The following is a 20,841-nucleotide window of genomic DNA, read 5'->3' on the forward strand; positions in this document are numbered from 1 at the left end:
CGTCCTTGTCCAGGAGCCAGAACCTGGCCTCGATCGCGGTCGCAATCTGGAAACTGCTCACTTCGAGATATCAATGTCTTACGAGAAGTCGTCAATCCTGAGCATCATCTGGCATTGAACCCTTGCTAGGTATTATACGTTCTGCACTAGGACCTCTCAATACCATGCAAACATGTTGACTGTCGCTGTGTACTTGTCTAACAGCGTGCTCCGCAGCATAGCTCGATGAACGTCCCACTTACAAGCACTCTTCGCAGGAAACACGTCTTACGTTGGCGCACAAGACGCTCCTGACACTCATTATGAAAATGTAAATATCACTCAGATGCTCACCGCGGTCGTTTTTCATGAACGGTGTATACCCTTTCTCCTTGCCATCTCCGGCAGACGCAATCCATCATTTCTCTCTGCTACAGAATATCGCCTACGTTTTAAAAAATTCTTATCTCGTAGGCCTTCCTCTTCATCTTTCTCTTCTCAATGCTCCTCCTCTCCTTCAATCGCCGCTTCTCACTCGATCGCTCTCACTGGCTCATCGCAATCTCCTCACAGAATATCGACTCACCTGCCCCCGTCAGTAAATCCTCTGCCTCGCTCAAAGACTACTTTGACTGTACGATCATGTTCGAGAGGGCTCGCACGGATGGAGATGCAGAGGCCGGCTCATCGCAACCGGCGGTGCTCCCGACGTATTGCACAGCGGTGAGCGTGTTCGTACATGTGGGCGCACCATGGTGTGACGACGGCAGGTTCGATTGAGAGCGAATGGAGCATAGACAATGAGGTGGAGAATTTACTGGAAGGGCAGAGGACGGTGTGCTGGGTAAGGGCCTTTGTATTTATCCACACGCCCCGCCCTGCGTCTCGGTCAGCTGCAATATGCATTACCTTTGAGCATACTCAACATACCGAGACCTAGTGTCAAGGCGGCAAAAAAGGGCGCAAATAATTGCATTTCAAAACCTACAAGCCAGTACGAGGATTACTATTCTCAACACAAATTCGCCAAGATTTAGTCCGAGTCATCGGCGCCAATTTTGCATCGATTGCGACGCCTGATGCACAGCGGTACACTGGTTGTCTTCATGCCAAATGCGTGCGTCGCACTCGAGATGATTTCGTATCTATCCCTGCTCCCGTTTCCGGAATATTGAATCGGATGGACCCATTCGGCCAATGTGGGTTGCAGGCTTGCCACGACCAAGTATTCAGTGATTCCTCGTCTTCACAGACATCCTCTGTATGGAGACAACGACACACCGCGATTCCTCAGCCTGCGTGACGACGTGGTTAGCGTACACGAGGCGAGGCCGCCTTGTTGTTGAGAAAGTAGACCTACAATTCAGGAATCATCGTACAGATATCAAAGCCTTGTCAAGTGTTCGCTTAATTGGAAGTTCAGAGACACATTTTTCGCCGCCCAGAGTTCAAATTAGACTGCCAGACAGGATGGAGGGAAGGAGGGTGAATAAGGATGGTGTAGCAGAGCTGCCAAAAGATTTTCAATACGTCCACACTGCGTAAGACTGCGTACGATGAAGATACGACAGCCCCCTTTCCGCACACGGTATCCTCATCATCACCATCAGTTTCAAACAACTAGTCCTCACAAATTGATGCTCATTATTTATGGAACACAACCCAATGGCAAATACACAACATAATTACCTTCCTTGACAAGGTCTCTCTCGGGTCGATGATGTGATTCCCGTTTCGAATCACCGGATCTTTCCGGAGTTGTTTGTTATTTGTTCAAGTGGCACGTCGTCCGATAAGCGTCCGCGACACCCGAGGGACGCCTGCCTCCCAGTGCGCACCGTATACTCTGTTTAAAATTTTTATGGAAGATTATACATGCCAACATACCATCTACCATCTATGTCCTCCTCATCTTCTTCCACAAGTCCTTTGTATTTGCATTCAGCAATTCTAATCTGTTGTCCTCTACTAATAAAGTCATGCTATGAGTGCTGACTACTAGGACACTGAGGTCTGACAAAACCCTGGGTAACACGGGACTGTAGTGAAGAGGTAACATACGTGACGCGGGTTCGATCCCCGCTTACTCCAGTTTTTCTTTCTGCTCTAAGAGTCGACCATGAATAGCTTGTTATCGAAATCACGCAATAGTCGATTCATCGAGCGACCAGAGCTATGTGATAATGCAGCATAAAGACTGAACAGGGAGAAGCTTAAGAGTGGTGGTGTGTGACAATATTCACTAGCATGTATACCACCCTGCTAATTATCACTATATATACTCTTTCGTAAAGCTCCCTCCACAGAAACCCCAACTCAATCCCTGCTATCTAGTGCTAGACTGTTGACAAATTATGTGCGGAAACGGATGAACATAAAAGATAACCTTCTCCGCAGCCGATGCAGCGCGATTCAAGAGTGTGGTCGAGCAAGGTTCCAGCGGGCGCAAGACGGCACTTCCTCCAATGTGTCAACGCCGCCACAACCCACGTGCGATTTGCCTAGTCCAGCTCGTCAAGCAAAGCGCGCAGTAGAAGGGTGCGACGCCAATGGTAGTGTTCAGCAGCGTCGCGCGATCGCTCACCACCATGGTAGAATTGCCCTGCCTCGTCATTATCATATTCATCAATCATTCTTTTCTGTGACTTTGCCGGGAGTGCAGGAAGCGGCTTGTCGACATCAAAACGACTATATGGTGGCGGGGATCCTGGCGCAGATGAAAGCTGTGGCGCCTTGGAGGATTGACCTGATGGCTTGCGTTCTGGCGCAGATGAAAGCTTTGGCTGCTTGGATGATTTAACTGACGGCCGTGGCACTGGTCGACCGTGGGGCGAAACGGAGGTGGAGCCATAGAGCCGAGCATGCTCCCTCAAGGCCCAACGTCCTACATCGTCATGGCTAATTGTTTGGCCTGGTTTCACATTTAGGTTCGGAACCGTTGTAATGTAGTTTGGGTTTGAGTGGCCGGCCCTACAATCTTCGAGTGGGTAAATCCTAATTATAGAACAGATACCATTGATGTTCGGAAGCAGACTTACAAGACGACGATAGGAGCCAAGACAAGAGATCCTAAGCTCAAAACTATCGAGACACGCATGATGATAATTATAAGAGGTATCGTTTGTCGTGAATCGTAAATGAAGCAATTTCAATTCAAGCTGTGAACAACGTTTCAGCAATACAAGAGCAATGAAATATCGTGAGAGACTCACTATCCTGTACCTGAAATGTGGGGGACGGGCAAACACAGATCAACTGTGAGCTGAAGTTGAATCGTCGACAGAGATGAACGCCTTTTATATAGGATGACCAGTAGTCTCCCGGCCAAGCGCTAATGAGGCTGAGCGGCCGGGCCTCCCGCAAACGAGCGGTGTTCGACTCGTTCGGGTGCGAGTCCAGATCAGTGGTGCTAAGTGTTTCAGCTATGACTCTGGTGATCCCATGGCTTGACAATGCAGTATCTCAAGGACTCGCTTCATAGATACGGTAGAGCCACAGGCGCGATAAGTAAATTCATAAAAATTTCGCTTCTTGATGGATCTTCCCCGCCAATGTTTCATTCTAACCGCAAGAGTCTAGGGTCGCGGATCCCTTTGTCTTTCTCTCATCTGTCGCGAGCATCGTGTGTCACTAGCAGCCAGAACTTGGCTGCAATCAGAAAGTTTCGATGCTGAATTTCATAAACGTTTCAGTTCCAGATATGGATTTCCTACGGGAAGTCGTCCGTTGTTACAGTCCTCAGACCTCCTCAGACTCCAGAAGAACCAAGTAACATTTAACATGGAGCATCATTGATGATCGAAAGCCGCTATGTTCCGTCGCCATCGTCGCCAAGTGTTCTGCTTAAGAATCTGCATCCATCGCAAGATCTAAGGGCCTGTTCGCCATGAAAGCACACGTCCCGGGAACGTGTACTTGTGCTTTCGGAGAACTTGGTATATGTGACCTGGTGTGACTATGTCCAAGTCACCTCCATCAGGCTGTGACGCAACGTTCAAACTCGGAGCCCATCGTTGTGCAATGCCTCGATCATCATGAATCCATTCGTGTTTATCCTATCAATACCACCATGCCTTCCTCTGGGTTAAGATTGAGGTATGATATATGATGGTTCTCAGTCATAGGAAGGATCTGCAAGAATGGGGATAGCAAACAATGTGGATGAAAGCTGCTGCTTACACCAGAAAGAAAAGACAGTGCTGATACTGAGCTTTGTGGGATGTAGGCTCATGCCCAGCCGTTCTGAATGCCAACTCCGCTGCTGTTCATCAGAACGCGTTCTGCATTTTCGTACTCCGCATGTCCTTTCCCATCAGCCATGGACGAAAATGGAGGACGCGTTCTGAGTCCGACTGGCCTGCGAGTCTAAGTGAGTGAGTGTACGTGATTGCCTTATATAGAGCGTGACTCTAGTTTATTTGCACATATTTACGTATACCTCTGAAGCGCACACAAGTACATGCGTGTGCTTTCATGCCGAACAGGCCCTAAAGGTCAAGAGGGCGGGGAAGATTCCGACTTATCCTGGAAGTGCTCTGTAGCAAGCACTCGCTGTCTGTGCTGACTATGCTGAGGCTCATGGCCACAAGTTGCGCAGTCCTTTCAGCTGACATGAAGATGGCTGTGGCTGTGGCTATCAATGAATTGGTGAAAAACCTGGCCGACAGAGTACGTCATCCTCGCCTTCTAAAGCTTTAACTCCTTAAAGATTCTCCACCTGTTTATCCGGGAAATTATCCCGAATCCTCTGAGAGTGGCGATTTCAAGTGTCTGCTAACCCTACCGAGGAGAAGTATTCGTGGCTATGATATTGGCTATGATATGGTCTCAGCTGACAACAAGGAGAAGCAGTTTTACCGTCATCACAACAATCAAAAATCCGTCATGGCGATGAGGAGCGCTTCCGTGATCAAGAAAACTTTGATGAGATGAGGATTGGGATCAGCATCGGCACTCTTGAAAACATGTTGGGCTCACTTTTTGATGCGCTGGACTGAGGGATTGTTTCTAGAATGTTTCGCCCCAATCGCAATTGTGGCTGTGTTGAGATATGATGGCATTCCAATGGCGCACCCAGGAGCACGGAGTCATGGACATGAAAGCAGTACAATAAATCACATCGGTCCAACTGCTCATGGCGAGCTGAAGAATTGACATTAGAAGACTTATGAAAGAGATACAAGCCAGCATTGCAGTGAACTGCTGTGTATAAGATGTACACTTGAGAGTGAGAGTGAGAGTGAGAGGGGGGGGGAGGGAGGGAGAGAGAGAAGTTGGTATTGTAGTCAGACACAGTACAAGACCGGGTATGGCAAATTCAAAATAGAGTACCCACTTTATGCTGCAAATTCTGGTGCTACACATTTGAGGGCGGAAGCAGCTGTAAGTACCCGCATATATACAGCAGACAAAAAACCAGTCAATGAGTCGCGGTTAACTGAATATTGAAGGTGTTGGATTGTTCGCTCGGATTACGTTATCGCAGCTCTCAGCGATGTTTAAAACGTCAGCTTAGAGTCAGACACAAACGAGACGTGATGCGAGCTATAGTAGACAATGGCGACCGACTACGCAGTGGATGTGAAGTGAACATGACCATGTAGCGGAGGCCAGCGCCTTACACCGGGCAACTGCCGAAGTTCGGTGGTCGAACCATCCGCTGAACTCCGGCAATTGCTCACGATAACAGTACTTACTGTACTTACTAAGTTACAATAACTTGGAGGCTAGCGCTTGAGCTCCAAACGAACTGAATCACGTGATAATCGATCCGATACGCTTTCCAGGCGTCCCGAACCAATCAATGTCATTGACCACGTCGCCTCTTCCTCCTCCATATACACGCTGTTGCGAGCAAAATGGTGAAAGTATACCCTTCCCGTTCTTCCTACTCTGCTGAACTGTCTCCTCACAGCCGTCCACAACAAATGCGGCGGACCCGGCCCCGATAGAAACATGCCATGAGGACATGATTGTACGTCTGCTTCACTGCGCGGGGACGCGTCTTTATGAAGACTGAATGTATTGCAGCACGATGCCCAGCTTGACTACTACGGCAAACGACTCGCGACGTGTTCTTCTGACCGAACGGTGCGAGTGTTCGACGTGGTAGATGGGGAGCCCCCGAAGGCGGTGCAAACGCTCAAAGGGTGAGTGCACTTTCTGCCATACGTACACCCTTTATTAATATGCTTATGTATTGAATGTCACATCGAACGTGAATTTGGGCTATGACCTTGAAAAGGCACACAGGACCTGTGTGGCAGGTTGCCTGGGCACACCCAAAGTTTGGACACATACTGGCATCATGCTCGTATGATGGCAAAGTAATAATTTGGAAAGAACAGCCAGCACAAGGTCCGTCTGCGGGAGGGTGGGCGAAGATTAAGGAGCATACACTACATAAAGCGTCAGGTGTGCAACATTTTGTCCCTCCCATGCTTTCTCTGCATAACTGTTGACACACGCATACAGTCAACTCTGTCTCGTGGGCACCCCACGAACTCGGTGCCATCCTCGCATGCGCGTCTTCGGATGGAACAATTTCTGTCCTGACATTCAAAAGTGCGTATGTATGCACTGTGCATTCATCCAGGCCTCACGTCTCCGTCGTGTCGCAGACGATGGCCAATGGGGCGCGGATGTCTTCGAGGGCCATGCCATCGGTTGCAATGCCGTCTCGTGGGCGCCCGCCGTGCAGCCTGGCTCACTCATCGCACCACAGTCGGGCACGACGCTCCCAGGGCAGCCACCTGCTGCGCCGCAGAGTGTGAAGCGTTTTGCGAGCGCGGGCTGCGACAACCTCGTTAAGATCTGGGGGTTCCGTGACGACACGCAGGCATGGGTCGAAGAGGAGGTTCTTGATGGGCATACTGACTGGGTGCGTGACGTCGCCTGGGCACCGAATATCGGCCTGCCGAGGAGCTATATTGCCACTGCTTCCCAGGTGCGTGAATATGTTTCTTGAGACACTGCACATCTCATCTTGCCCGATGCAGGACAAGACTGTGCTCATTTGGACGAAAGATACCCCAACGTCGTCTTGGGCGAAGACGGCGCTCGACCCGTCATCTGCGCTGACCGTGCCGGCGGGCGGGGCGCCTGCGTCTGGGAAGTTCCCGGATGTCGTCTGGCGCGTATCATGGAGCCTTACGGGCAACATTTTAGCGGTAAGCTGTGGCGATGGAAAAGTCACATTGTGGAAGGAGAACCTCAAGGGCATATGGGAATGCGTGAGCGATATGACGAGTTGAAGTCGTGACTGCTTTGTTGGTGTGGGATGCTACTTTTTATTCTCTCATAGTATTTGCGACCCACCAAGCGTCACCGAATCCAAGCGATCCAGCTTGTAGATGTGCACCCCTTGTTCTGAGTACTAGCGTTTGCCTATCAAGATAATATTAATCGACAGTAAAGCAGTGCCCCTACGTATCCAAGTGGACTAGCCTGCCGGGGAGTAAGCGTATTGTTGCTGCACCCGTAGTGGTTCAGAGATCAACCGGCCTGCTACATGGCAAAATGCTAAGAGTTGGTGGTGCTTGTGTAAAGCCAGATTAGACAGTGAATCTATCTATGCGCATGTGGTGGCGGGGAGACCGACATATCTCAGGCGGGCCGCCCTCGAGCGCTTCGGATGCGCCCAAATGCGATCATCAGTGGGACACAGGCGAGCACTGCCGCCGCCCAGCTTTTCTTGTTCCCTCTCCCTGCGTATATACACACTCCCCTTCTACCCCTCCTACTCTACACCCACGCTCTCTGTCTTAATATTTTTCCGCTCACGAGCTCTCCGACTGCCGACGACTACTCCTGCTCGAAGGTCTCCCATCACCGTTCGTTGACAACGCTTTGCGGAGTCAAAGGAGAACTGCTTTTGTCTAGAGACGGTTTTGCAAAAAATTTTGTGCATCCTTCTTGGATTTCGCGAATTGCTATGGCAAACTGGTGCGTGTTTCCCTTTTACCTGGAGAGGCTTAGGGGTCAATTCGCGTTTGATAGGATTGATTTTCTCTCCCTGACCCTCGTACGCCTTCCCCCTGAGTTCTGTCCGCACTTATGCACTCCTTGACGTGCTCCCAGACGCTATCCATAGCGGCCGCCATCGTCTGTGCGTTGCTGTACATGAACAAGGCGACACGCAGCGCAGTACAGGCGACGAAGGAATCGTGCGTTCTTTGCGTCTCCTTTATATGCCTCAGGCTGACCCGCCTCGTCTGTGTTATTCATCTCGTTTTACAGGCTGAAAAACCGTGGCGTCGATATCTCCAGGCAAGGCATGTCCGTGAAGACAAAAAAGCGCATGGACCGCGACGACTACCTTGACGCCACACAGCGGTGCGTGTATCTGTCTCTTCTGCTAGCCCTTTTTCTGATTGTGTACACCCGTGCTTTTCTCATTTACGCTCTGGCTCTTCTTGTGTCTTTCCGCGCACCCATCTGTTCGGGTGCATAGGGGCTTTGTCAACGCATACAAGCACTCAACGTATGGCCCCGGCCCTGGTGCGAGCCTGCGCTCACACTCTGCCGAGTCCATTCACTCGACCCACCATTCCGAAATCGAGAGCAGGGACAGACATGGAACCGTCTCGGGTGTCACACACGCATTTGGCATGAAGAAGACTACTAGTGCGCAGTGAACGAGCGCATGAGTGCTCATCAGGATCGACAAATGCTATGAACAGACGCCAGCGACCACATCTTGGTGTATTTGTGCTACGCTTCGAATTTATTGAGAATATTTATCTCCGATCTAATTTGTCGATCTTGCGCTGTCGTTGTACCTTTTTATCGTTATTGACACCATGCGAGAAGAATCTATGACAATATCCGACGCTGTGCAACATTCACCCTTTCTTTTAAGACAGTATTGGTTCGGATATCATAAGGACACATAACTTGTCAATTGAACTGGTTGAAGGCCATATATACGATGACGTCAACGAGAATGGCTAGTAACAACCAAGTCAAAGTCTAGAAGCACATACACTTGTTCTTTCTCTTTGAACAGCCTTTGGATGCTCTTCATGCCTTCGGGCACCTTCTCCAGACGTTCCCTCACAGTCCATATGTTCGCCGGAAGACCATGCATCTTCGTACGCACCTCTCAACAGCACAACGCTCACGAAGATTCCCTGACCGAACCCGCACTGTTCCCGCCGACGGCGAGCAGAGCGGCCTCGCCACCGGATGATCCGCCCCGTGCGTCGTCCTTGTTGTGGGGACCCCAAGACTTCGCTTCGTCGGCAGACTCGAACAATAATTCAGTCGCAGGCATCGCATCAACATCGTGAAGCCACTTTACAAGGGCCGAGTTCACTGTTCAGGCTTCCGCCAACTCCTGCGCGGTAGGAACATCTCAACGAGACAGTTCGTCCTCGCGTGCATCTTCAAACATTTCCTGCCATATGCAGCGAGCATTTCTGACGGACTGAGTCGCCAGACTGCATGGTGATGGCGATCTCAGTCACTGCCTTGGGGAGTTGTCTTCTCCCGGCATGCGTCTCCTGCAAGCTCTGCTCCGCGGCGTCTGCCCCTCTGTCCATGCCCGACTGCTCTCATGAGAGCTGAAGTCAGGCAGTCGTCGTCGCGTCGGTGAACGTTTCACCGCACACCGAGTCGCTAATGTTTATGAATGCGCGCGTCGTGCAATACGTTAAGAGCACCCCTGGCCGCGATGAGCCGGTCTCTCTGCATTTACTTGAGTTCACCCGTGCTAGTCCTCTCACCTCCATCGGCGGTGGCCGCGTAATTTCCGAACGTGGGCGTCAACTTTGAAGTAAAGGTAGTAACTCCCACTTATCCTCGAGCAAAGCGGATTGACCACTGCCGCCTGGCAGGGGCGAGCGTGTCAGGTCGTAGGAAGCGCGAAGACGGGAGGCTGCGGTGCGAAGGCAGTTGGGAGGCAGCCGAGTTCGGACAGGCGGCATTTGGAGGGAAGGAGCCTTCAAGGAGGAGGCATAGGAAACTCACCGTAAGTAGTCAACTTTACAGCAATGCAGTCCACGACGGTATAGGACAAGCGCGAGCAAGGTGGTGTCCGCGGTGAGAATGTTCGATTATTATTATCAAATGCGGCTCGCTTCCAGACTTGCCGGTCATCAGTGGTTTAGAGAAGCAGCAGGCGAGACGTGAGTGGTTCATTTACACAAAGATTCGTGTCGGCAACTCCGAGTTCTCGAATTTGAAAAAAGCAAGATGCGCAAGCTCACCAATCGCAGAGATCAGGGAGCTTCGCATCACGATGGTGCTACATACAGTAGGCAGTAAGTGACTAGTAGTTCATCCGACACCAGATTCAAGTTTATCTGGGCCGTGATCGCGGTCAAGTTCTGGCTGTCTGGTGTTTGGGCGAATACGTACTTAGTTCAGCGCACGACGCTCGCAACCATCTGGAAGAAGACAAAGCGGTCGCCGTCGCGATTCCTCTCCCGAGTCTCGTGGTTGGGATGAAACATTGGCAGGTAGGCTCGTACCCAGCTGTTCTGACTTTTGAACTCCGCTTCTAAGTCCAACTGGCCTGTGAGTCTAATTGGCAGGTCCATCCAGGAGTGGAACTCTTGCAACCCGTGACTACCGTGATTATCTACGGCAAGTCTGAGATATTGCCATCAATGGTTTCACCAAAGTGCAACATATTATTCAAGATTCCATGTCTGTGGAAAGCAGTGCTTGGCCGGGAGAACGGCCATAGAGACCAGCATAAAATGCGTCCATTGATGTCAACGAGGCTCTTCAGCCCCCAGTTGATCTGTGCTCGCCCATTTCCCCAAGTTCAGGTACTGGATAGTGAGTGTTGTCCCATTTTTTTATTACTTCTATATGCTGAAAGGCTACCTGCAGCTTGACTTGAGCCGTTCGTTTACGATTCACGACAAACTACGCCTCTTACTATTATTGTAATGCGCGTTTCGACAGTCGTTGGGTTGGGGTCTCTTGTCATCGCTCCCGCCTTTGCCATCTCGTGAGTGCGCTTGTGCCTCTATGGTGTAATCCGGACTTGACGCATCGGCAATCGTAGAGCTGGCGGCTCCAGGAAGCCTAAAGTCCCAGACAAGCCCCAGGCGTTAAAGAGTCACTTGCTCCAACAGGAGGTCTACCACCGCCTCAATCACTACCCAGACCAGCATGTGTACTCACAGGCAGACAATCGGCCCACCTCATTTGATGAACTCCCAAATCCCTTTGATCAGCCTAGGCCAAAGCCACCATCGAATCGCAATAAGCCACTCCCTCCACTCCCGCACGCAAGGAGAATGTTTGCTGAAGATGCCGAGGTGGGACAATATGGCCGTGGCGAGGAAGGGCGATTCTCCCATCAGGGCAGTGAGCCCGATCGCGACGGTAGCAGCCGCGACACCTGGCACCGCACTCGTGCGCTTTTGGTGCGTGCATTGCTTGATGCTGAGCTGGACTGAGGGGCCAGTGGGTCGGGTATAGTAGCAATGAAGCGTTGTGTTGTGTAATTTGTTGTTTGTATTCTACGAATAAGCATCGATTTCTGAGGGCTCTTGTCTATATAAGCGACTGTGACGAGGCCGATGCAGGCCCGGGAGATGGGATTGGTCAGAGGTCTTGTCGAGGAGAGAGGGCCGGTTGTGACTCTTGTGAGAGGCACTGATGATAGCGCCAACTCGTCCTTTCCAAACACTATAGTACACACTGGCATCTTCATTTATTGAGGTGCGCTGGTAGGACGAGGCGCCCCTTATGAGAAGAAATCCCTCCATCATATGATGCGCGGTATCAAGAAACGCAAGAGTCGAGCGATGAATTGTCGTAAACCAGATTCCCGTCGGGGGCATTTTGATGTAAAGAAAGATATATAGTCTGGCACAGAAAGGGATCGGTGGACATTTGAGCCCTTTCTGTGCCAGACTCTTGTAAGCTTCTCACTGTGGTACATCGGCCAGTGCGAGAGGTACTGGTGGATACGGAGTCATTTGAATGGCCAGAGAAGAACGACGCACTAGCAAGTTCAGGAATGCTATGGCTGCACCGAATGTCCATCCGGTCTCCTTGGCATATTCTACAGAAATTACAGAGCGCGCAGGCAAATTCATAACATAATGTTCACCGGCGCCCAACATGTACGTGAGGTCAAAGGCCACTGGCCAGAAGGTGACGTTTAGACAGCCCCACACTTGGATGAGCTTGGATGGCTCGTGCTAGGATCGCGTGACCCATATCTAGGGCTACATCGGAGCCGCTTGCTTCAGGTGCGTCTTGCCCTCTTGATGGAACTAACTATGTATGTAGTCATCTCTCGAAGCGAGGCGTGGCCGGCCATCAGCTGTGCAATGCCTTGTCTATTCGCATGAGAGACTTTCTCGGGCTCCTACGAGTCGTCAATAAGCACTGTCACTTGTCACTGATCTGACACGTTTGGGTACGAGACGAACTGTCGCCGACCACAGGGTCCAAAGCTCGAAGGACACACAAATACATGTAAGTCCTAGTCGAGAAGAAAGTACGAGCGCGGAGGAATACAGCAACGGAACAAAGGAGACATCTCACCCAGACCACGAATTCATCGTACAACAGCGACACACGTCTCCGCCCAGGCTCCGCGCCTCGATAGACTCACAGTCAACGCTCAAGGTCGCCGTCGTTCGACACCTCCAGCACTTCATACCGTATCCCGTCAAAGTCCTCCGCCAGCTCCTTGAACACTGCATCTCTGCCGTGCGAGGTCGTGATGCGCGCCCCGTCCTGGCTGATACTGTTGTAAATATAGTGGTCCTCGCCAGAGCGGAAGACATAGCGGGGGCCGGCGAGCTCGACGAGCTCGACGCTGTCGACCGCCAGCCCGGTCGACTCGGCGAGCATCTCGCGCACGGTGTCGTAGAGGACGATGTCGGCGGACCATCCGACCGGAACGGGCGCACCGGACGCAGACACGCCGTTGGTGTTATCCTGGGTAACGTTAGAGACGACTACGGCCTGAGGCAGGCGGCACGATACCTGCGGGGCCTGCCCAGGTGCAGACCAGTGAACGGGGTGAGATGTGCTGAAGGAGGGACTGGAGACACGTACGGTAGCTGCGGTAGTCATTGCGGTGGAAAACGCGGAGGCGCGCGTCGAAAGCGGGAAATGGGCCCTCTTGAATGCCTGCTCCAGACCCTTTGTGCGGATGGGACGGATATGACCAACCAACACGGAGCTGCACCTGGGCTGGGAGAGAGGTCGTGAAAGGCTCGGAGGACGAAATATAATACTCTGAATGGACTATGACAGTCTGTGTGATACAGCGTCTTTCGGAGGTGGCTCCACCGGAGTGGCTTGGAGCGCGCGACGCTGTCTGCTTTTATACCATAGACGGGTAGTACCCCTAGGATTTCGTTTCTGCATCCTCTGCGCAAACGAGACCCAGCGCAAAGTCGACTAGCTCCGTATTGTGTGGACCGCGAGCGACATCGCCGAGGGTCACCCCGCATTTAGGTGCTGGCACCGCGATGACAAGGCGCTCTTCGAAGAGGATCTCCGCGACGAGCTCGTCCAGCTCAACTCAGCGCCACGATGGCGGAAAGAGTCCGAATGTGGGGAGTGTTGCAGCAGAAGGTATAGAGACTCTGCGGAAGCTCAGACGAGCCGGCGAAATTGAAGACGTACGTCTACCCAGCTCCCTGTGTGTGTATCTCTAAATTCTAGATCATCCTTGAGCTGGAATCACTCGGACTGTGGTGTTTGTCTCGGAAACCCTTGATCTACAGGATATGACCAGGCTAGCGACCCATAGCGAGTTTTGGTGCCGGGCTCATCCTCATTAGGCGCCATGAGCACAGACTAATAGAGTACGACTTATGAACGGTGTCACTGTGGACTCAGTAATTGACCTCTGTCCCAACTCCAGAGCCACCATCTGAGTCTGGTCGCTACGCCCAGATAGCGCAGGCTACTGAGCCAAGCGGTGGCCTCTCGACCTTCCCATACGCAGAAAATCAGACCTGCTCTAAGCTTGTCCTACCAGTGGGAGGTCCAGGGCGCTGCGCATGTCTCCCCTCGAATCGGAGGCGCATCCGACGTCGTCCCCTCCAGAGTGTCGAGGTGCGGATGACTGCTGGGAAAGGGATGCGGCTCTTTGCGAATGACAGGCTGAGGATCGATCGAGACATACTACGGGCTCCGCCAATTGAAAGATGGACAAATCTCCCAGACCCTCCCCCCCTCCCCCCCCGGCGTCGCGCGCCTCGGACTTCCAGCTACGCACGGAGCGTGCGCCCCTCTAACCCCACCCCCATCGGATAGGCAGAAGTCGACTGCGGCCGGTGTCCGTCGTGCCACCTATCCCCCGAAACCCAGCGGTGGTACGAACGAAGCAGCGCGAGTTTTCTGTCTCTGATAGCTGCGGCTGGTGCACAGGCATACGTGTCTCTCGTCGCGCGCGCGCACGACTCTAGATCTCGTGAGGCGGGCACCGTCCGGCAAGACACACACGGTCGTTTTTGGCGGCCAGCTCCGCGCACGGGGCGGGCGTCCGGAACGACGCTGTCCGCGCCGCGATGGGCCTGGTCCGGGTACTTGTGCATTATGTCCCAGAGCGCTCGCGCTCGGGCAAACATCATCCGGTATTGCTTCCCCCTCCCGGTCTCCGTGCATCCACGGGCGGCATCGCTCGCTCCGGCGCGCGAGAAGTCAAGACCGTGCGCGGCCGGCCTCCGCGCTCTCTGCTGGATTCGGGACACCGTAGCCTGCCGACCACAAGGGGTGCGGTTCGAGTGACCCACGGCAGGGCGCGGTCAAGACCAGCACGAGAGAGCCAGCCCGCTCCGCCAGCGTCGTGCGCCGGGCGACGTCGAGTCTCCGCGCGCGGTGGCACTTGAGTCCGGACGAGCACACGTGTGCCTGTAGTGCGAACAGCCCTGGCTGCGATAGACCCGATCGGACGGTCCGTTTCTCTGGACTCGAGCTTGGTTAGCAACGCCGTCGGCCTGAGCTCGACTGTGGCCCAACTTCTGCTTGGGGCGCCAGGCAAATAGGCACGGGCAGAATGTTGAGCCAGCTGAGGAGGCCACTCACGCGTCGCTGCCGAGTATGCACATGCATGACTTGTGTACACCCGACGTCGTTGCAGTACGTGGGATCGGTGGCGGATACACACGGACGGACGGACGGGCATTGCCACCGCCCGGCCGCTGGAGACGAAGGTCCACGCTCTCCAACTTGGATGCCATCGAGGAGATCGCCAAGGATCCTCGGGCAAAGGTCTCGCATCGCTGAGAGCGTGGCGCCCTGGTATGGATCCCAAGGCGGAGGAGGACATATCAGCAAACTGACGGTGCAAATGGTATGCAACTGTTAATATTTCCCAGACGAGCGCGGCTCCTCCAACTACAAACGAACCGCGCCGTGCATTCAGAGCAGACTCAAAACGCCGTCCAAAGCAGCCGCCGCCGGCCGCACTACTCGTACATACACGCACATCATGACATCGAGACGACTGCAGGATTAAGATATAACATAAGATAGTCGAGCGTTTGCGTTTAGCGTTGATCGTACACCATACTTTCCGTCTCTCCCCCCCCCTCCCTCCCTCGCACCGCTCCGTCTAGACTCTAGAGTCTAACTCACACAGCACCCGCCCTCCACCCACTCTAGCAACAATGCACACCGGCACGCCGTCTGCTGAGCACGCAGCCCGCAACCGCCGGGCGACCCGGCTCAGACCTTCGCGGGTAAATTGTCGCTTGCTTTCTCGAGCCGCTCCTCGGTCGCTGTCGCGAGCGGCTTGTGCGCCTCCGCCGCGCGGCTCTGCTCGATGAGGTCCGCGCGCGAGTTAAACCCCGCGGGCGCCCACGTCCGCGACGTCCACGGCTTGCACGTGGGGTCGCTGTACATCTGCGCGCGCCACCGGCCGTCAGCAACGAAAGAAGAACCCCCGGCAAACAGAGACGACGCACCATGTCGACGCTCTCCAGCGAGAGGTCCGACGACTCGTACAGGAAGAAGTACACGATGATCGCGCCCGTCAGGTTGCACGCCGCAAAGACGAACCCGTACCGGAAGGCGATCGCCTTGGTGATGAATGGCGTGAAGAACGCGATGAGGAAGTTCCACAGCCAGTTGCTCGCCGTCGAGATCGCGGCCTGCTTCGCGCGCGTGCGCGTGGGGAACGTCTCGCCGACGAGGATCCACACGCCCGGCGCCCAGGTCATTGCGTACCCGAGGATGAACAGACACGCGGAGACTATCATCAGCTTGCCGATGCCCTCGTTGGTGGATGGATCCTTCGCGGTACCGGCGGCGGCAAACACGAACAGCCAGCAAGATTGCCAGATGCCGCCGATGATAAGAGGTAAACGCCGGCCAAACTGTAGACGGCAGCATGGTCAGTGTCATGGCATGAGCGACACTCTGAGGAACACCCACCCTCTCCATTACGTAGAGGCCGCCGAACGTGCAACCAAAGTTGACCGCGCCGAGGATAATCTGCGTGACGTACGAGTCGCTGATACCGACAGATTGGAAGACCGTCGCGCCATACTGAACATCGCCTTTAGTAAAATAACCCCGGTTGAAAGAGAAATATGACTGACGTAGAAAAAGTAGTTGGCACCCGTCAGCTGCTGGAACATCTGCAGCGTCGAAACTGCAATCATGTGGCAAGTCAGCACAAACATCAGCGAGACGCGTAGATGGGAAAACGCACTCAGACACGTTCTGTACAGCTGCTTCCTCTCCAGCGTGAAGCAGTCTAACCAGCCTGCCTCCACGCCCTTCTCGAATTCTACCGCCTCGCGCATTTCCTCCATCTCGCGCTGAATGACGAAGTGTTCCTGTGCCTCAGCGACGGAGATACCGCGTGCACGCGCGAGGGATCGCCGCGCCTCGTCATACCTGCCCTGACGCGTGAGCCAGCGAGGCGACTCTGGCATGAAGAGGATTCCAAAGCCGAGGATTGCCGGCCACACGAACGAGATGCCGACCACCGTGCGCCATGAGCCGGCGCCGGAGATGTCGCGCGCCCCGATGGAAATACAGTCTAGGTGTTGCTAGTTAACAGTCGAGCATAACAAACGGGTGGGGATGGGACTCACAGGCGACGAGGATACCGAATGTGATGAACAACTGGTAGGTCGCTGTCAACGTACCGCGAATCTGACTAGGTGCAGTCTCTGCCTGGTACATGGGTACCGCTGCACTGAGAGATCCGACACCCAGTCCAGAAATGAGCCGCCCGACGGCAAACTGCTGCCACGAGTATGTCGACGTGATCTGGACGATGACTCCGATGGAGAACACGAGGCACTCTGCCGACATCGCATAGCGACGCCCGAGAAAGTCAGCGGTTCTGGGGAAGGAATGAGCACGCGTGTGACAAAAGCGGGGAGGAGTGTGGGGTAATCTCGGTGGGAGGGGTAAGTATAGCATGGCATCAGCGTGCGAGGGACGATCCATGTAGATCGGTGGATGGATAAATTAGGCTGCGCATGGATTCCGAATGCAAGAGAGATGACGGATCGATACCACAGCACCACACAAGGTGGACTGGCACAGAGGCCGAATGCGGGGTGGGAAGGGAAACGAAGAGAAGACACTCACGGCGCTCCAAGGAGGGACCCGACGAGCGTGCCGATGCTGAGCAGGGCGACGATCAGGCCCTCGCGCACGATACCGAACGAGTAGCCTTGTGGGCCAGGCGTGCCGAAACGCTCGAGGAAGTTTGGCATGATGAGAATGTCGGAGATTTGGCCTGTGTCATACTAGGAAGAAGAAAAAAAACGCGGTCAGCGAACCGAGAACAAACGGGGTGAGAGGCTGGTGGAGGTAGGACGGCTGGTCGGGGATCCGACGCTACGCTGAGGGAGTCTGGGCATGGGAGGTGAGGCGTTAGCCGTTGGAGCGGCGAGCGAGTGCGCGGAAATGCAGCTCCGAAGCGGAATGATGGAGACATGAAGGCGCGCGGCTGACGGACACGGTCGATGTGCTGCGGCGATGGGATGTATCCCCGAGGGAGCCGTTGCCGGGCAGTGATGAGATGACTTACCCCAAAGATGAACTATATGATGACGCGAAAAAGCGTGTCAGCCTGCGTGTGAGATTAATGTTGATTGGAGAGAGGTGGGACTCACACCACCCATGGACGCGAGGACGGCGAGGGCGATGGCCATGTAGCCGATGGGCACGCCCTGCCTGCAGAGGGAGAAGAATGAGACGGAGCGGAGGGAAAGAGTGAGGAGGATGCGTACATGTAGAAGAGAACGGCCATTGTGGATTGAGTTGGCCTGGGATTGTGGGGGAGGAAGAGGAAGGCGGAGCGTCGGGGGAGGAGGAAGTGACGAGTTGGAGGTGAGGGAGGAGCAACAGCAGCAGCAGAAGACGAAGGGAGGACGGGGTCGGACGGACAAATGGACGGGGATTTATAAAGTGGGGGAGGAGGCGAGATGAGCGTGACATCATGCAGGAAGCCGACGAGGACGGGGCCTCCCCCGTGGAGTGCGATCGGCTCTCCGGGCCAGCCTCTCCCCAGCCGCCTGACAGCGGCGGACGAGCGCGACGGTGCAGGCAGAAATTTCGCGAGCATTTTCGGACGGAGCCTCGGGGCCTCTCCTCCTCCTCGTCGGACCTGGAACCCGAAGGGGCGAGGATGTACGATAGGTGGCCTGTCGCGCGGTGGACCGCATGGGTGTCCCACCAGGTCCTGCGAGTGGGTGGAGCAAGGGCGCGGCAGGGTTCTCAGACTGCACCGATCTCGCATTCCTCCTCCTCCAATTGGCGCCCGTCTGCCGTCACTCGCCTGCGCGCTCGCCCCATCTGATCCGTCTCGTCAGAACCGGCCGTCTTGTTTGTTTTTCCTCGGCCTCCCTCGGCACCGGCTCCTGCTCATCCGGACGTTGCAACTCCCCCCACCCGTTGCCTGCTCACCGCGCATATACTCTACTCCTCCGGATCATCCTGACAGCCAGTGTGACTCTCTGCTGCACCCCACATCTGCCGACCGCCCCTTCCGAGCCTTGTGCGGGGTGGGCTTTCCTCGCCTGAGAACTTTACGAGACGCGGAGGTGGGGGTGACTCAGGTGAGAGTCCCAGCATCAGCATGTCAGTATCTCTGTCCACACGCTCGCCCACCATAACGAGAGCGCATTCCACGGCGGTGAAACAAATCCAACTCTCCCTTCGCAGGATCCGCCCCTACCTCGTGCCGGCAGTCTACACGGACCCATCCACCACCGCCGGTGGGATGAACAGCTATCCCCCGTAAAGAGTGGCGAATCCCCCACCTTGGGCAATGCCGCGATGAGCATCTCCCCGCTGCCACCTCCTCGTCCACCACTCGGCCCGCATCGCGCACCCTCTGCCCTCCAAAAGACCTCGGCGAGCTCCTCCAACGGAGCAATCCCCACCCCCACGCTTGGATCGAGCTGCGTCGGACGAGATAGAAGACTGATAAGCAGCACACATGCGATCACGAACGCACACACCGGGCGCACTGTACACGTACACCCCCCCTACATCCACCGACGGGACGACCCCGGCCCGCCGTCGCTGCGTCCCGGGGCCTGCGCGCGCACGCACGCGGAGTCGTCCCGTACGTACTCGCTGCCACCGCCGATCGCCCATGACCCCCATCCTGCGGCGGCCACCAGCCAGCGAAGGCGTCTCCACAATCAGATATTAACCCGTCGACGATCCACGTCGCGCCGGGTCGCGCGCACGCGGAAACCAGAGGCCGCGCACGACAATCGCAACCGCGGGGCGAGGCCGATCACGCTCCAGAACGGATTGGCGACTGTGCCAACTTGGACCGTCTCGTAGCTCGCGGGTCACGCGCCCTGGGCGGCTCGAATGGCTCGTCAGATGACGCACAGCCTCGATTTTGAAGGCGTCGGGCCACCCGCGCAGTTTCGCTCCCGTCGGGCGCAGCGCACGGCTGAGGAAAGCAAAGAACGAGGGAAGGAGGCGGAGCCCATTCGAGTGGTCCACCGCGTATTTATACGTGGCGTCGGAATGTCCTTCACAGGAAACCGCTGACACCGACAGGAGCCAGGAGATTGCCTCGAATGAATTGGGTCAGGCGACACTGGCTGGGACCATAACTGGTTGCTGTCCTGTCTCCGCTGCCCTTTGGGTTGTCAGCCAAATGACGTCAGCGGGCTGGGCATGCAACCTGTCGTGGCCCTCCGCCAGGCCCCTTACAGCAATCTCGAAAATGATGCACCAAGTCAAGTCGTATCACCGAACATGTAGTGGCTGGCTCCGAGGCTGGGAGATCACAGCGGTTTCACTGGCCAAGCCATCAGATGCTCTCTATTTTCTTTAGGACTGCATCAAGTGTATTATATGATTCTACAGGGGGACAAAAGTTCGAATCGAGATAACAACGGTGAGCTGTTATCCGCAGTCAAAGCTTTGCCATACCTGACTCTACGTGGGCACGACCAGACACTGGACAACTCATCATTCCACGTATCAACGTGATGTATCTGCAAGCAGCTAGATCACACGCCGCACACTCGTCGCAATCCGGCCCACAGATCTAATTTCCACGCATCAAGTCCCAAATGCGCAGATAGAAATCGACGAACTTCTTTCTGTCTCGGACGAGAGCACTTGCGGATGGGGGTAACCCAACAAGCTACGTCCGCATATCGCCCCACACGACATGCGGCGCCTTCCCCCCCGCTCATAGACGGCCGCCATCCCACCCGTGTTGCCACCCGCTCCAGCGACCGCCGCCGGCGGGCAGCCCTCCAGTGTCCTCCCCATATTCCGGACCCCACCTAGTGCAGTCATCCGATTCACAATCGCCGCCACGTCCCCCTTGCGAGGACGCGCACGCTCGCCCTGTCGCGGCCTCGCAGGGGGAGGCGCCACCCCATCCCCCCGGCCCCGCCGCGAACACGACGGGGGCCCGTCGTGGGGTTT

The 20,841-nt window shown here is 54.9% G+C and overlaps 5 protein-coding genes across 5 annotated transcripts; 2 read left to right on the plus strand and 3 right to left on the minus strand.

Annotated features, from left to right (window-relative positions):
- Positions 1–2,480: 2,480 nt before the first annotated feature.
- Positions 2,481–3,076, minus strand: FIBRA_04826 (uncharacterized protein; the record flags this gene model as incomplete). Its single annotated transcript, XM_012326612.1, has 2 exons — positions 2,481–2,949; positions 3,018–3,076. 2 exons carry the CDS (start codon positions 3,074–3,076, stop codon positions 2,481–2,483), a joined length of 528 nt encoding a protein of 175 aa, XP_012182002.1.
- Positions 3,077–5,837: 2,761 nt separating this feature from the next.
- Positions 5,838–8,615, plus strand: FIBRA_04827 (uncharacterized protein; the record flags this gene model as incomplete). Its single annotated transcript, XM_012326613.1, has 10 exons — positions 5,838–5,846; positions 5,894–5,953; positions 6,010–6,128; positions 6,224–6,393; positions 6,454–6,543; positions 6,600–6,925; positions 6,978–7,148; positions 8,059–8,144; positions 8,218–8,313; positions 8,432–8,615. The coding sequence occupies 10 exons, from the start codon at positions 5,838–5,840 to the stop codon at positions 8,613–8,615; spliced, it is 1,311 nt and encodes a 436-aa protein (XP_012182003.1).
- A 2,262-nt stretch (positions 8,616–10,877) lies between these two features.
- On the plus strand, positions 10,878–11,393 carry FIBRA_04828 (uncharacterized protein; the record flags this gene model as incomplete). The annotated part of the gene is made up of 2 exons (XM_012326614.1): positions 10,878–10,939; positions 10,997–11,393. 2 exons carry the CDS (start codon positions 10,878–10,880, stop codon positions 11,391–11,393), a joined length of 459 nt encoding a protein of 152 aa, XP_012182004.1.
- Positions 11,394–12,564: 1,171 nt separating this feature from the next.
- Positions 12,565–13,029, minus strand: FIBRA_04829 (uncharacterized protein; the record flags this gene model as incomplete). The annotated part of the gene is made up of 2 exons (XM_012326615.1): positions 12,565–12,948; positions 13,012–13,029. 2 exons carry the CDS (start codon positions 13,027–13,029, stop codon positions 12,565–12,567), a joined length of 402 nt encoding a protein of 133 aa, XP_012182005.1.
- A 2,607-nt stretch (positions 13,030–15,636) lies between these two features.
- On the minus strand, positions 15,637–18,499 carry FIBRA_04830 (uncharacterized protein; the record flags this gene model as incomplete). The annotated part of the gene is made up of 11 exons (XM_012326616.1): positions 15,637–15,813; positions 15,876–16,286; positions 16,345–16,458; positions 16,512–16,564; positions 16,625–16,957; positions 17,013–17,266; positions 17,518–17,678; positions 17,723–17,902; positions 17,963–17,974; positions 18,048–18,108; positions 18,165–18,499. The coding sequence occupies 11 exons, from the start codon at positions 18,497–18,499 to the stop codon at positions 15,637–15,639; spliced, it is 2,091 nt and encodes a 696-aa protein (XP_012182006.1).
- Between the last annotated feature and the right edge of the window lie 2,342 nt (positions 18,500–20,841).

This window comes from Fibroporia radiculosa, assembly GCF_000313525.1.
Source record: "Fibroporia radiculosa TFFH 294 genomic supercontigs, scaffold3508, whole genome shotgun sequence".
Classification (NCBI taxonomy): Eukaryota; Fungi; Basidiomycota; class Agaricomycetes; order Polyporales; family Fibroporiaceae; genus Fibroporia; species Fibroporia radiculosa.